The sequence below is a fragment of the Nyctibius grandis genome, chromosome 11 (assembly GCF_013368605.1).
Source record: "Nyctibius grandis isolate bNycGra1 chromosome 11, bNycGra1.pri, whole genome shotgun sequence".
NCBI lineage: Eukaryota > Metazoa > Chordata > Aves > Nyctibiiformes > Nyctibiidae > Nyctibius > Nyctibius grandis.
Genome location: NC_090668.1, coordinates 7,462,972 through 7,478,079, shown reverse-complemented (window position 1 = coordinate 7,478,079; position 15,108 = coordinate 7,462,972). Strand labels below are relative to the sequence as shown.

General features: G+C 35.5%; 1 protein-coding gene across 2 annotated transcripts in view; it reads right to left on the bottom strand.

The window, feature by feature from the left end:
* Nucleotides 1-15,108, bottom strand: part of SCAPER (S-phase cyclin A associated protein in the ER) — a 154,559-nt gene that overhangs the window by 80,771 nt on the left and 58,680 nt on the right. For both annotated transcript variants that reach the window (XM_068410027.1, XM_068410028.1), the window contains exons 21-22: nucleotides 4,360-4,496; nucleotides 52-117 (exon numbers count right to left, since the gene is read on the bottom strand). In XM_068410027.1, the coding sequence (XP_068266128.1) occupies nucleotides 52-117; nucleotides 4,360-4,496 (203 nt within the window). The remainder of the gene's footprint in view (nucleotides 1-51; nucleotides 118-4,359; nucleotides 4,497-15,108) is intronic.

Genomic DNA, 15,108 nt, shown 5'->3' with positions numbered 1-15,108 from the left:
ACAAGGAAAAAAAGAAGTATATGTCTAAAATATACAAAGTTAAATGCTTACTTGGCTTTACATGGGGAATCAGGGACGACATTTTTTGCTTCCATCAAACTCTCATATTCCTTTGCCCTGGAGAAGAAAATATTCATTATTATTAACTATTGTCTAAAGTGTACAGTACACAATACCAGCAAGATAATTCTAACCTTTGGGTTTTTTTCTATTTCATAGTAAAGCATGGCATTTCTGTCAAGTCTGTCCTGTCATAATCCATACTGATGCTTAACTATTGGCCATTAACAATTTACAATTAATATTACTACTTTAGAATAACATCAGTACACAAATGGTGTATTTAAGTTGACTTTCCAAATGGTAGAATATGGTACAAGTGATATGTACAACTGCAGTAACCTATTGCTTATTATAAAATTATCACATTCATCTGATGAAATTATTAGTAATTTAGACATGTTGTGCAGATCAGAAGATCACTACATCACAGACATTATGATTAACATACAAATAATTCGTTACATTTACAGGTTCAGGAGTATTTTTTATGTAACTAAGGACTGTATAGTAACATAATGAACCTTGTTAGGCATACAGCATAGAAATAAATACCTCCATGAATGACTGTTTTACTGCTGGAAACAGAAACACAAACCTCTTTAGTCCCTTAAAAGTATTATTTACACTGGCCATATGCCAGATAGTAGGAAGAGGTAGACAAGACTTTTTTGCCACTGCTTGTTTTGACTCCAGCCAACCTGTGCCAGCAGGTAAAAATCATCACCAGCTCATCAACCAAAACAGGATGCACAGCGGTAATCCTGTAACCTTTTTTTAACAACATACACACAGAAAGGAAAACTAATCCAGACACTACACTGATGTAGAAAAATTCAGTTCTCAGAGACAGAGCCCTGTGATGAAACATCCAGCAGGCAGTAAAAGCATTTTGCTGTTAGAAACATTTGATCCATTAAAATTGCTCTTTCAATTGTTATTCTGAAATGAAGACTTCACAGACGCAACACGGATCTCTAGGGACTTCAGGGAGATCCGCTGTTCAAGCCTCTTGAGGTGGTGTTCTCAGATGAACAAGGGGCAATGTCATTCACGGCTTGGAAAATTCTTCAAAAACACCATATACACATCTGAAGGAAACCGAACTGGCATGCTGGACTAAATCTGTGATTGGGTATGTGATCTGTCTCTACCAAGAGCACCCATAATAAGCCCCAGAAGAAAGCGCTAAAAGCCCCTCAGGACAGAAGTAGAAAACAGTATCTGCCTCAGGGCAATTTTCACCCATAAAACCTGTGTTTCCTATTAATTTTCAAGGTATTCTGAATATTAACTGTTGTCAGCTGACATTCTTGCCAACTGTATAAATGTCCAATTGTTTTTTTTTTATATCTAAGATTCTGACAATGGCTTCCAATGCGAAATGTGTTTCACCGCTGCACTGCAAAAAAAAATGACTTAGTAAAGATTTAATTCCTATTATTTCTCTCAGATACACATACTAAACATTTCTTTAGATTTTCTGTTCACTCCAGTGGATCAAGTTTTCTAAAGCTACTCAATTTTCCCTTGGCTTGCTTAACCTATACAACTTACGCTACAAGCAAATATTGTTACACTACCACTAGCTCTGATTTGTGGATCATTAATAAAGCTATTAATCACAACTGAATTTAGTATTAAACATGAAGGTGAGATTCCTTTATTAACCTTTTGCCTTCTTTCCTGCCTCTCGGCCAGAAACAACATGTTTCAGCTTTGAGTTTTGGACAGACAAGTCAGTCAAACATGAATAATCACCTAAAATATCTGTTCCTAAATGAACAGGACTGGAGTGCTTTAGATCCGTTGCAAAGCATATCTCAACTGTATATACTTCCTAGCTGGTAACTACATGGCTATTGCTTGAGGTTAGCTTCCATCAAGCCTCCTTTTGCCATGTGGGTACCAAAGTATTCTTCTGATAGCAGCACATACACATTAACCTGCGATAATTTACTTAGCTATATATCAGTTGTTACTATAGCACCAGTTTAATAGCTTAGGGTTATAAATTTAATTAATCAGACTAACAAAACTTCTCAACATATCTAATAACGCATTGATCACAATTTGTCCCCTCATTCACCTTTGCCCTTCATTGCTTTGATATTGCAATAGTGATTTAAGATCTAGAAACTCAGGAGAGCAACTGGAACCTATTTGAATGCGGTTATTTTTTTCAAGTTTAAAACATCATGCTTCCTAGAAACTGAAATGAATGTATGATTTCAAGTCTTGAGGTATAAGGGGGTTGTTATAACTATTTCTTTTCCTAGAGAAGAGGAATAGTTGCAAATATGTACTAAAATATGATTTGTAGATAATCTGCTAACACCTATGAAACTATGTGAATTATTGACATCAAATGCTCTTCATCTTCAAATCGTCCTCAATGAATTAATTAAGTTCTTTAACTATATATTCCACTGAAGTTTTGAGTTGATTTTGAGCAGTAAACTCCCAGACATCTGGTGGTAGTACTGTTCAGATTGTTGGGCAGAAACATAGTAGATATTACCTACACTATTTAATTTAGTATTTCATATGGTAATTCTGAGGTTATTGCTTTAATTGCTTTAGCCACATAACTTAAGATAACCCTCTTTCATTTTCTGAACACAGAAAACCTCCCTACCTCACCAGTAATAAGCTTACACACAGGAACATCCAGGCAGTATTTGTCATTACTATGGCTATTACTATTACTCAAGTGTCAATTATAGTAACTGTAGAAGACTGGCAAGACTTGCATGGCTACAACTAATTTCCCAAATGGATTTTTTTTTTCCCCCCTCATCAATTTTTTGTTTGAAATTCCATGGAACAACCTTTGCTTCATATTGCTACTGGTTATTTTTATTAGTGAGCGTTTTGTGTTAACATCAGAAAACCCATGGTGAAATCTTCAATTTAACTCTGGGTTATCTTCAAGGACAGTAATTCTATTGAAAAGTTTAGTCACTCTTTAAAACTAAAAACAAGCTAATGAACATGAACTTCATGTCTCACCAATATAACTCCTCTTATTTTTTGAAACTTTCACTGTATTTTTCAATAATGTATCACCTTTGTAAAACGATGCCCCTTATTACTGTTTTAATTGTAATTTTTGATGATGAATATGCTGACTCATCCAGCAGTCTGACACGTAAGAATTCAAAATGTTCTGAAAAAGTTTTTCAACTATCAGTGCCAATAACAAATTATTATTTGAGCCTGTATTCCTAGGTCTGACAAATCTGACTAACCTCAACAGAAGCAGCTCTTGAGAAAGAATTCAAATCAGACCCAACAACCACATTAAATCAACAGGTAATACGAATAACTGCATCTTGAGCAATCAGAAACCTGGAAGAATATGTTACCCAGTTTCAGCAGTGTCTTCTAATGTGGTGTTCAGACAGTGGATTTGCTCATCCAAAGAGGAAAACACTCAGAAACAGTAATACATTGTAAAAGTGTTGTGTTTTTGAAGACTAATGTGCCATTATTAGCACAATTTGAGTTAATAAAACATCTCATTTTTACTGTAGCTCTAAAAATCCATTCAGGTGTTTTTCTTGTATCTGTAACCCTTCTTGCTTAAAAACAAGCAGAGAAAATACATAACAATGATTCTTACCTTCTGAGAAGTATTTTTAAAGATAAATGCAAAAATATGTTATAATATTCAGTTAAATATGAACCTCAGCTGGGGACTATTCAGCTATAAAGACTGACACTGCCAGTTCATGATATAATGATGTCCTGCATATCATACTGATTTGCAGATGTCACTTTTTAGACTAATAAAAAATTGCAGGTCTGACAACTCACTTTCCATTTTAAGATATTTTTAACTTTCTTCGTGTTCTGACAGGCAACAAAAAATGATTAAATTTAGTCATGGGATTTGACACTACAGCAGGCTGACTTCTATTTGTTGATTACTATTGATTTTCTTTGATACTTCATTTAAAAATCAATAGCTAGAAAGAAAAATAGGCATGGTTTACACAAATTTAAACATGCTATTGTATGCTAGAAGAGGCTACAGTTTTGGCAGGGCACTGGCATCCAATTATGAGAAAAGCTCTTAACAGGTGAAACCAAGGGCTCCAGATCGATATTCAGTTTTCTTTCTCAATCAGAGAAAGTGGCCATAAATTAGGCTCATCAGTGTTATTTTCAAGACACTCCCAAAGCAAATAATTTTAACTTTTTTTTCAGCCTTCCACTGCACTCATGCTAAAGGACAAAAGGTAAACTTTAGAACAAAACTTAAAGAAAAAAAAATTAAAAAGAAATTTGTACTACCTGGAGTTCATCCGTGCCTTTAGCTTTTTGGTTTTCTTTTTAGTTTTTTGTTTCTCCTCTCCATCTTTTAATGGTTCCACAGGAACAGAACTCTCAATCACAATATCCACAATGTACTTTTTTAATGACAGGTGCTCCTGCAGAAAAGATTGAAATAATATTTCATCTTACAGTATGTGATGGAGATTATAGATTATCTTCCCAGATAGCAGCAGTGGTAAATATTAAACAAAAGGTTAAGAAACCGAAGAAAAAAATGAAAATAAATTTTGGAAAAGAGACTATTTCATACTGGAGAGAATACATCACGGGTATTACAAAGAGAAAAGGGAGAATAATTATTGAGAGAAGTAAAGGAGAATAAATATTGTCCCTCATTTTCAATAAACTGTTATTTAACAAGTATGAACTCCAAGCTGACATCCCCTCTCTTCTCCAAGCTGCCTTTTACAGCTACGTTAAACCAATGCCCTGTCCTACCAACATAACTCATTACCTTAAATGAACTAATTCTGGTTTATGATTTTAACTTTTCAAGGAAACCTAAACTTGTCTTAACTTCTGTCAAAATACATTAAAACTATTCACTACTTACAATGTTACCATTTATTGATGGGAATATTACTTTTCCTCTCACATTAACAAATCTGCATTTGAGTAAAATACTGGTAAAAGCTCAGCTGCCCACAGAAGAAACACTTTAATTATGAAATAGTACATTTTTGACATAATGGCATGCAAGAAAAGGGAATGTGACTACACCATGGGATTTTAAATAAATGCTTTGTTTCAAGGTTTTTAAAAAATGTTACAAAAAATTTCCTCTTTCCTCAGAGATACGTTCAGTGAAAATATAGACCACCCCAACTGGGGTTCAAGGTCTACATTTAAAATAAATATTTATCATTTAGAGATGAATGACCAACAAAGCTATTCCCCTAAAGCTGTTCTCTATTTTGACTGACCTATGCTATCCATGAATGGGCGTGGAGGTGTTTGTAACAAGTCCAATGACCAGGAGACTATCCAGAAACTACACACACAAACAAAACCCCCCAAAAACCAAAACCAAACAACCCTCCCAAAAAAACCCACAGTTACTAAACTGTTGTCTACCTTATTTTTCCTCAGTTCTCTCCAGTTAGAAATTTACTCAAAGTACTCTATGAGGTAGTTAGTTTTCAACGACCAAGAAGGATTTCTACTCTTGAGTGGCCCTTCTAAACCTACTTTTCAATTTACATGTGCATTACCGAATTTCACCTCTTCTGAACCACGAATGTACTCAGACCCTTGTCAGCACAAGAAACTTAAACAAATTTAATCAACGCAATTTTAAAAGTGACCCACTGAAACCACTACAAATCCTCAATTACTCTACTTTGGCTAAAAAATATGTGCAACCTGATGTTCTGCACGATACTGTGACATCTTTCTATGATAATAAAAGACTAACTTAAAAATCACAAAAAACAACTAGTTTAACACCAGTTATTAGAATATATTTACCACATTTTTAATATATTGAGGCTTATTTTATATTTTTTTTCTTATAGAATACTGAATACATTATGAAGTATAGGTCACCATTGCTTATTAGGATAATTTATCCTTGAAAATTATTAGTGCCACAATCAGATGTGGTTATTCCTTCCTTTTTCGTAAGTATCCTTCAAATTCAAAGTAAAAGGTGAAGTGTTAAAAAATTTATAGACAATATTTTCCAGAAAACAACCTATATTTTCTTTCACTGATACAGGAAAATATTACGCCTGTTGAAAACAAAATAAATCTCAGTGAAATTTCCTGGAAAAAGACCATTTATTTTTTGTAAAGCACTGCAGCATGATATAACCTAGCAATACATATTTGGTCAAAACAGTAATTGAGATTTCTATCTTAAATCATGTGAATGAAAATGAATGCTGAATTAATATTAGACACGAGGCTCAAACTTCACAGGAAACGGATGGTGTCGAGTTTTTCAATGGGAAGAAAAGAAAGGACTTCCTCAGAACAGACTATGACACTATTCCTGCTTTGCTACCAAGATTCAGGGTGCTTAACTGGTGACATTTTGTGGATGCTCAGTTACTTAAAAAAAATATGAAGTATGTCAGTGGGATTTGATATGTACAACTACAGGGTTCAACAAGCCCATCCACTTACCAGCCTGCGAGGACCAAAAGAGGTCTTGCTGTCACTAGCACACAGGATGGTTACAGACCATTTTGTTCACGTGAACTCAAGCACCTTCGTGAACGATGTTTCTCAGAGTTCTCAGCTTTCACGTGTGGCAGTTTGGATTAATATCAGACTTCACACGTACAGCTCATTAAAGTAAGACTAGAGCAATAACACCTCGCGCCACAAAACCAGTCGCTTTTTGAAGGTACAGATCAAAGAGTAGTATTATCACAGCAGGCAGATCTACACCATTCAGGTGTGAAACAAGTACAATCAATAGCTTGGTATTGAATGACAACCGACACTTGAAGATAGCTCCTGCTATATTATGCTTTACAGCAGTGTAAAAATATTTATTCCCCTGTTTTATTAACCTCCTACTAGTTATCTGAAAAAATAAAGGTTTTTAAATCCACTGAGTCAAATTGAATTACAACATCATGAGTAATTTCACTTGCACAACCATTAGTTGGACAGGTTAACATACCAAAAAAGTAACTGCTGTAAGTGTATGAAAGTGAGTGAAGCCAGTGCAGTGTTTAGACCGTAAACTTGTTTCATCTTCTGCATGTTTTTATTTAAGCAATAATGAAATTATTGAATTTCATTTTTTAAAATTTCTAATAAAGGTAATGCAAAATATTGGGCTAAACTATTCAAGTCTTCCTGAAAGCCTTTTACTTTTTATTATTTGTATATAAGTAAATGCTAAATGCAGTAAGAATTATTAAGACTAATTTACCCTGTCAGTAGAGGCATTCTGGGGTTTGTTTTTATTACACAGTGAAGGGGCAGTACTGGGCCGATTCTGTGCTATGTTGAGTACATTCTGACTGATAATCACCCCAAACCCTCAAATATTAGTAAACCCTCAAATCTTTGGAGACTTTAGGCCATTATAAATGCAAAGCATTACTAAGTAAAGGCTCTTTTCTAAAGAAAGCTCCTGTTATTAAGATCTGTATTCACACCTACCAAGAATGTCCACGGCAGTTTCAGTTTCTATACCAGCAATCTCAATTTTAGCTGCACAATTTCTCAAAAGGTTTGTTTTGAAGACTTATGTATGGCAAAAGACTTATGTACCACAAAACCAGCAAAATTACTAACACAATACTTAAAATCTCAGGATTAAAATAGCACCAGCTGTGATGGCTGTTATATATCAGATTTCTGCCATCATTTTTCACACTTGGTAACTCATCCTTTAAGTTGCACAGCTGAGATCAAATATGTTGCAAAATAAGGTATCAACTTTCATGAAGATGGCAGAATCTGCGCCACAAAGAGCAGTTAATCTGCGCTACGGAAACAAGAACTGAATGCTCATGTATTTCTGCACGATCATTGTATATGTTCCTCTATATATTCTCGGAGGGTGATAGCTCAGTGATGCGTTAGAGTAGAAACACTCCCGCTATTTCTCTCCAGTGTTATTTACACACATTCAACAAAACTAAAGGTTGTTTTTAACTATCACAAGGTATCTGTACCTGTTTCTCAGAGGAAGACTGTCTCTTGCTGAAAAAGCTTATGAAACATAAAATTAACCTGGTAAATAAATACAATTTGATATTTAATGGCACTCTGTATAGACACATCTTGTCATTAGAGATCTTTAAAAATCAAGTCATATAGTCCTCTAATTATTTTTGTATAACACTGAAGACATTTTTAGAACAACTAAAATATATTTTCTGGACAAGTTTCAGTACTTCATTTACAAGCAAGGTGATGGGAACTGACATTAAATGCACACGTAAAACTGCAGCCACAACAAAGCAGACAAGACAGAAATTAGGTTATTCACAAAGAAAGTCTTTGTTTTTCCTCTGTTCTCCCTCCATCCTCAACTGTTCTGACTTTTCGTCACCGAGAATCCTGAAGCTTTCCAAATGCAACAGATGGGCCCCATCTACAAACTACATGAGAAATCAAGTTGCCAAACCCATTATAGCTAAAATTATTAAGGTCACCCATGAAGTCACATTCGTGCTGGTTATTACCTAGTCCCACTCAACTGCCCAAACCAGAAAAACTACCCAGTTTATTTCATATCTTGAAGTTGATAATTTTAGTTGACTAAACACTTCTTATAACCCAGTTTTTCTCTAGACACTGAATTACACCCCTTTTTCTTATATGACATGTCTATATTACAAGGATTACAGCATCACTATCAATGTTCTCTGAAATAAAGTAAATTTCTCAGACTCCAGGACAAACTTAATTCCAAAATTTTTCCATGAAAAGCATAGCAAATACTACAAAATGCTGAAATATTATACAGTTGAGTACGGTCCACTTCGGTTTGGATGAGGAAAACCATACCATAAACTGGATTCTGAACCTCAGTAATCTGTATAAAATACAACAGCTGGAGAATAAATTTCCTAACTGACCCCCCTCTTCACACAATACCCATTCACAAGACCAGTACTCTTGACCAGCTCTCCCCATTTAATGTTCTGATTACAGCAACAGCATCCACCTATCTGACCTTGACAGATGAAATGTTGGATATGTAAGTATTTACCAAACCGGGACACAACTGTAAAATCATTTTCCTACCCAATCTCTTTGAGTATGACACTTTTGGCTCTCTGTATTACATATAAGCTACTATTCATTTCACTACTCAGCAAAGATTTATAGTAACATGATTAAATTGTGATGTAAAGTGTGCCAAACAGAATTCTTCCTAACAAAATTTCCTCATTCTAAAATTAGGAGTGAGCATAACACAAATACTTATTTCCCTTTCCTTGCTTTTTAAGTAAGCATTGCCTTTTTACGAATTCTGCCTGGGGCAAGCTTGCATAGGTAGGACAATATCGCAGTAAAGCATCTGTATTTGCTCAAGCCGAGAAGAAAATCCCAGCCTGGCTTTTGTTGCTGCAGGGCAGTCATAACTTAGGATCGTCTGTTCTCTTGTGCGCACGTCGCTCCTTGCTGGCTGTCACGAAGCACAGTATTCTCCTAATGCGCAGTGGTAACTGCCAGGGAAGGAAGGCTCTGAAACCCCTCTGCTCTGAAGCCAGTCAGTCCCTGGCAGGAGTGGCCAGGACCATCACCTAGTATATCAAGTATTTTCTGCTGCTTTCTATAAGCTCTGGAGGGTCCCATGCTACCACAAAACAGCACTGGAGTGAAATCCTACAGGCACGTAAAGGCCTGACCTTTCCAATGCACAGTCCGTTTTACACAGTGTGACACACTGCTTAATTCGCTATGTTTCCATTATGTATAAACTAACCAATTCATATAAGTGGAAAACCCTTCCGGCTTTCACCCCAAAAACTGAGGCAAAATGACCTTCTTGGAATCTGAAAAAAGTTTACAGGGTTTTTTTCTCTATTATTTTTCATTTTCATTCCCTTCTGTATTTCTGGATTCTGGCCAGAACTGAAGCAGAAGTGCCAGACTACTGTAAGACTAGTTCTTTCTTATTATTTTTGTATTCTTTCCAACCTTGGATCCCCAAGTTTGGAAAGAAAAGGCATTCTTATAAGTTTTCTAACCCAATTCTGCAGACCAAGGCAACTTGAAAAATACCTGACTCCAGCTATTTATCTAAATTTGATTTTCAGAACTTCCAAACACTTGTTTTTACTTGTCCTCTCGTAACAGCATTAAAATAATAAACATGAGGAAGATTATAAAGAAATGCTTGCAGTAGCTTATATCACATAATTACTGTCATCATTTACCATTTTAATAAAAAAAATTAATAGCAAACTGAGAATTTTGTATAAATGTAAGGCACATAAGGAATATATTCTAGCAAATCAATAGGTGACTATTCTGAAGCCTACATATATCTTTTGGATTAACATCTTTACCTGTTTCAAAATAAACAATATCCTGTAACTGCAGAAAATAATTTAAAAATGTTTTGGATATTTATTACCAATGTCAGGAATAACGGTTTCTTACTTGTATATAATCACTTAAGGGATGTATTTGCCAAATTTTAAAGAGGTTTTTAAGGTTCAATTCTAAATCATGTTACCACAGGAATATTTGTTCATGATTTTATTACATGTTTCAACAAAACTCCTCAGTAGTTTATTTTTTTCCTCATAGCCTAGTACAATATTTAATATGGAAAACAGATGCAGAAGCAGACTGAGTTATATCAAATGCAAAATTAAATTTTCAACATTATAACCAATTACAGCTTGAAACACAAATGGTCATTAATGCTTAATCATAAAGAGATCAAATGTTTGTGATCAAATACTGTTATCATACCACAAGTGATGATCCACTCCAAAATACGGAGAAGATTCAAAATAAGGAAGGTATTTACCTGTTACCCTCAATAAGAGTTACTACAAGTGCTTCATATGTGAAGAAACAGGTTATAAAAATAAAGTAATGGCTATTCAAAGACTATTTCCTCAAAATCAAGATTTTAATTATTCACATTTCTATGCTAGAATGTACTTTAGAAGATGAGTGTAGAGCATTAAAAAACTTTTATTATTCATTCAAAAGTAAAGACTGATCTTTCACTGTAAAAGTAGTTTTTCTTACACTTCTTAAATTTAATTAAGATTAAATTTTTTAAATGAGGGACTAATACTGCTTTTCAGCATGTCCAAACTAAATACTATTTTTACTGCTAATACCGACTGCACTTTTAGTCACCTTGCTTGTCCATAAATTCAATGATACGACAGCCTGCCACTAAGATAAACAGCAAATAATATTCTGAATAGTAGGTTCAGATATTTCTTGGGATTTTTAATATCATTCCTTTTCCCACTTGTCTATCCAAAATGTGGGAACAGAAGGCAAAGTAAAGCTGTTTCTTCCATGAGAATGATATTCTGCATACTGGACTTGGAAAGCATCGCTCTGCAGATCCGGGAAGAAAGCTGGAAGGCACTGACATTATCATCTGGCTGCAAGGGCAAGCAAGAGAAAGGAGGAGAGGAGAGTGAAGTGGCCCTGCCAGCAGTAGTTTTTCTTACTGGCTGTGAATATTCAAGATATCCAGCCCAAAAGGCAGAAGGGTGCAGCTGTTGGCAATGATCTATCACAGTTAAAGACACAGCCAATAAACAATTAATCATGTACATTTTTGCCAAGAAAAACAACACTTTATAATATATTAAAGGTAAGAAGCTATTGCTGCGCAAAGTACAAAAAACTAAAATTGATGTATAGAGTACTGGGAGACCTTCTGCAAACTGCACCATGGATTAAACTTTATAATTACATGATCGTTCATGACAGCTTCTTCTAGGACAAATGTATTCACAGCAGAATTACAAGGCCAGAGATCCTCTGCTGAAAGGACCACAGGTATCCAACAGATATGAAACATCCATAACACAAATGGACCACAGATGCTTGGCCTAATTCCATTCCTCTAGCAACACACAACCCCTCTCTCAAAAAATCCTCCCTTCCCCAGGAAAAAAAAACCTGAGTAAAGCAACTCAACTGGAACCTGAGGCTTTATTGGGATGGGGAGTTCTTGTTTGTAGGTGATTTACAGATTGCTTCCACCGAGCAATAGAGAAGAAAAATGGGCTACTGTTGGAAAACTATAATCAGATGCCAAGCAAATATTGAATTTACAATGAAGTCTATATTCTGTAACTCTGTGGATAAAAGAAACAGGAACACGCAAACATACACCAGAATAAGACCAAGGCTGCAAACATTAAGCACACAGAGTTCATAGTCGAAAAAAATCAGACTCACATGAAAGCCCTAGTCCAGAGCCTTGAATAATCAAACACAAGAGAAGAGCTTAAAACTGAATGCTAAGGACTTGTGTTACTTAGAGTGAAACTCAGAATAAAGAAAGATGGCTAAAAACACACTTGGGAACACAATACAAGTAGACGTGTAACATGCACATGAATGCTGAAGAAGAAAAAAAGAGAACTATTAATCTTGCATAACAATTTTTAAAAGACCACATACCCACAGGAATAAATACCTCAAACTCCTCTATTAAATGAAAAAACTGTTCATCTTTAGTGTTATTATTTTCCATTTTGCTTAATCACATCTTTTAGACTGGTTACCAAAGGAGTTCATAGGATACTATTCTTCATTTAAAAAGAAGAACTTGAAACATTCTGATTCAGAAGGGAAAACAAAAAGCATTTTTCCCAATACTGCTAAAGCTGAAGTAATAAAACAATAGTTATATATAATTTAATTTTAATGAAAACATAGTGAATTAAAAAAATAATCATCAGCATAAGTCCAGGCATCACCATGTCTCTAGACAAGAAAGCTCCTTGTAAACACAGAAGAAAAAGAGCAAAGGTCAGGCATGAAAACAACCCCACATCTCCTTCCCTCAGTAATTTCCTCTGTAAGTAATAATGGAAGCAGCACACAACTTTGAGAAAACAGCTCGATTTCTTAAAGAAAAACAAACGCTCACCCCTAAAAAGCTTTTAGAAACTGAAACTCATATGAACATCAGCTTTGCTTGTGTGTTGTGCTAGCTATAAACCTTACATGGCTGGAACAGAACTCGGTACCAGCACAGCCCTGCTGTCTCAGGCAGCCTCTCACCACATCCTGGCAAAAGCACAATCCTGCCAGCGTAACAGTGTCTGTACCAGGGGAACCTGCCAGCGCAGCTACGCACGCTGTAAATCAGGCCCCGCGACAACCGAGACAGACCTGTGCCAGAAAAGGCTCGCACTGCAACCCCAGCCAACCTGACAGCCCACACTATAGAGTGAGCTCGAGTCACTGACCATCTGGGGGTTTTTAAAAGGAATGTGGGTGGGCTCAACCAACCCTGCCTTTCTATAAATCCTCATATTTTAACGCTGTCAGTCTTCAGACAACAACAATCTCTTTGCTCCATCATGGGATTATATTTTCATTTGATCTAAATATACCTCTAAGAAGTTCTTTGTTTCATTTATGTCACGACAATAGAGTCAGTTTTCTTCCCTGATAAAAAAAGCACACTTTCCACATATGCAAACAAAGGTTCATTAATATTCCTCCATCCTGCTTTGGAATACATAAAATTCTAGCATGCACCTCATATAAATTAACCAAATCCCTGACAAGTTATCTATTTCATATGTTTTTAGAAGTACTTTTCACTTATTAGAAACATTCATAAACCGCATGGAATTACATGATTTATACCCTAAAAGTGCCTTTAAACCACGGTATTTAAATGACAGGAGACAGGGACAAGAGACAGGACAATGGTTCAAAGGAAGAAAGCTATAAGGATTACTGATGTTATGTGTATTTCTCAAAGCAAACCTGGATAGACACGGCAAAGAAAAAAGGGAAAGCAGAGGGGCATAAAAATGAATAAATAATCTGGGAGCTACAGGTGGGAGCACAGATCAACAAGGTCCTCGCAGAGACTCCTCAGTCTAATGAAATCACCACGTGTTGTCCTATGGCTTTCAGCAGGCACCTTTTCAGTGCTGGCCTTTGCGTCAGAAGCCCTTAGTGTCCCACAGGCTTTGATTCAGCAAAACAATCCGTCGTAACTTCATACTAACCGATTCCAGCGAAGTCAATGAAGCCAACTGCATACATTGTTCACATCTTTTGCTGAACTGAAAGTAATATGAATATTAAGAAAGGGGACAGGAAATCAATAGCACAGAAAATAGCAATGTAAGAAGAAGGTAAAGCTATAAGTTTGATGGAAGAAGACGTGCATTTAAGCAGAGAGAGAAAATGTAGGCAGAACACTGTTACTGCACTGAAGATAATGGTGAAATGATGTGGGACAGTGACAGCATTGCAAGTTTCAGAAACATAACGAAGGAAAGAAGACTTTTAGCCTGAAGCCTACCCTGCTGAAAGAGTTTTGCCGTGTACATGAATGAATGCATTTATAAGAATGAATGCATTTATAAGAGACCAGACAAAAGAAAAGTTAAAAAGGAAGTAAAAAATGTGAATAGAACTTAATTTGCTTTCACATGATAACCACTGTTTCAAAATCAATAGATTTGTGCTTTAAGAGAAATTTACATCCTTTTCAACTGGAGATTGATAAACACCCAAATGAAGAAAACCCAAAAAGCTGAGATAAAATGAAGTTGTCATTCAGTCTTAGAAGTAACTTCATGCTTTTTCATTTTTAGTACCTTCACTCACAACAAAACTACTTTCTTTGTGAGTTTCACCAAATATATTGTATCTACAAGTGAATTCATCTTATTGATGATGTAATACTAGCTGTCAGCTCTTGCACAATATATGCTGGAATTAAGCACAATATACACTTAATTCCAGAACAATGCAAAACTGCTCCAAAACAAAGTCTACTTTTATCTCTCAAAATGTTTGTAAAATTACAGAACCTACAGGTGCTACAGCAAAGGGAAAACACCTAGAATGTAATAGTTTCTTTTTATATCTGGCAAGATCGGCTACCAGCATCCACTTGGCCCAGAGAAATTAGTGTCAATGATCATTCAGTACAGCTTTTAACTTTTTGCTTGCAGTCAAATCCATGAACAAAAATCCTTACTTATGTAAATGAAGACATATTATATAATCACTTACTTAAATCAGTTTTCAAAGTCTTAAGGAGAT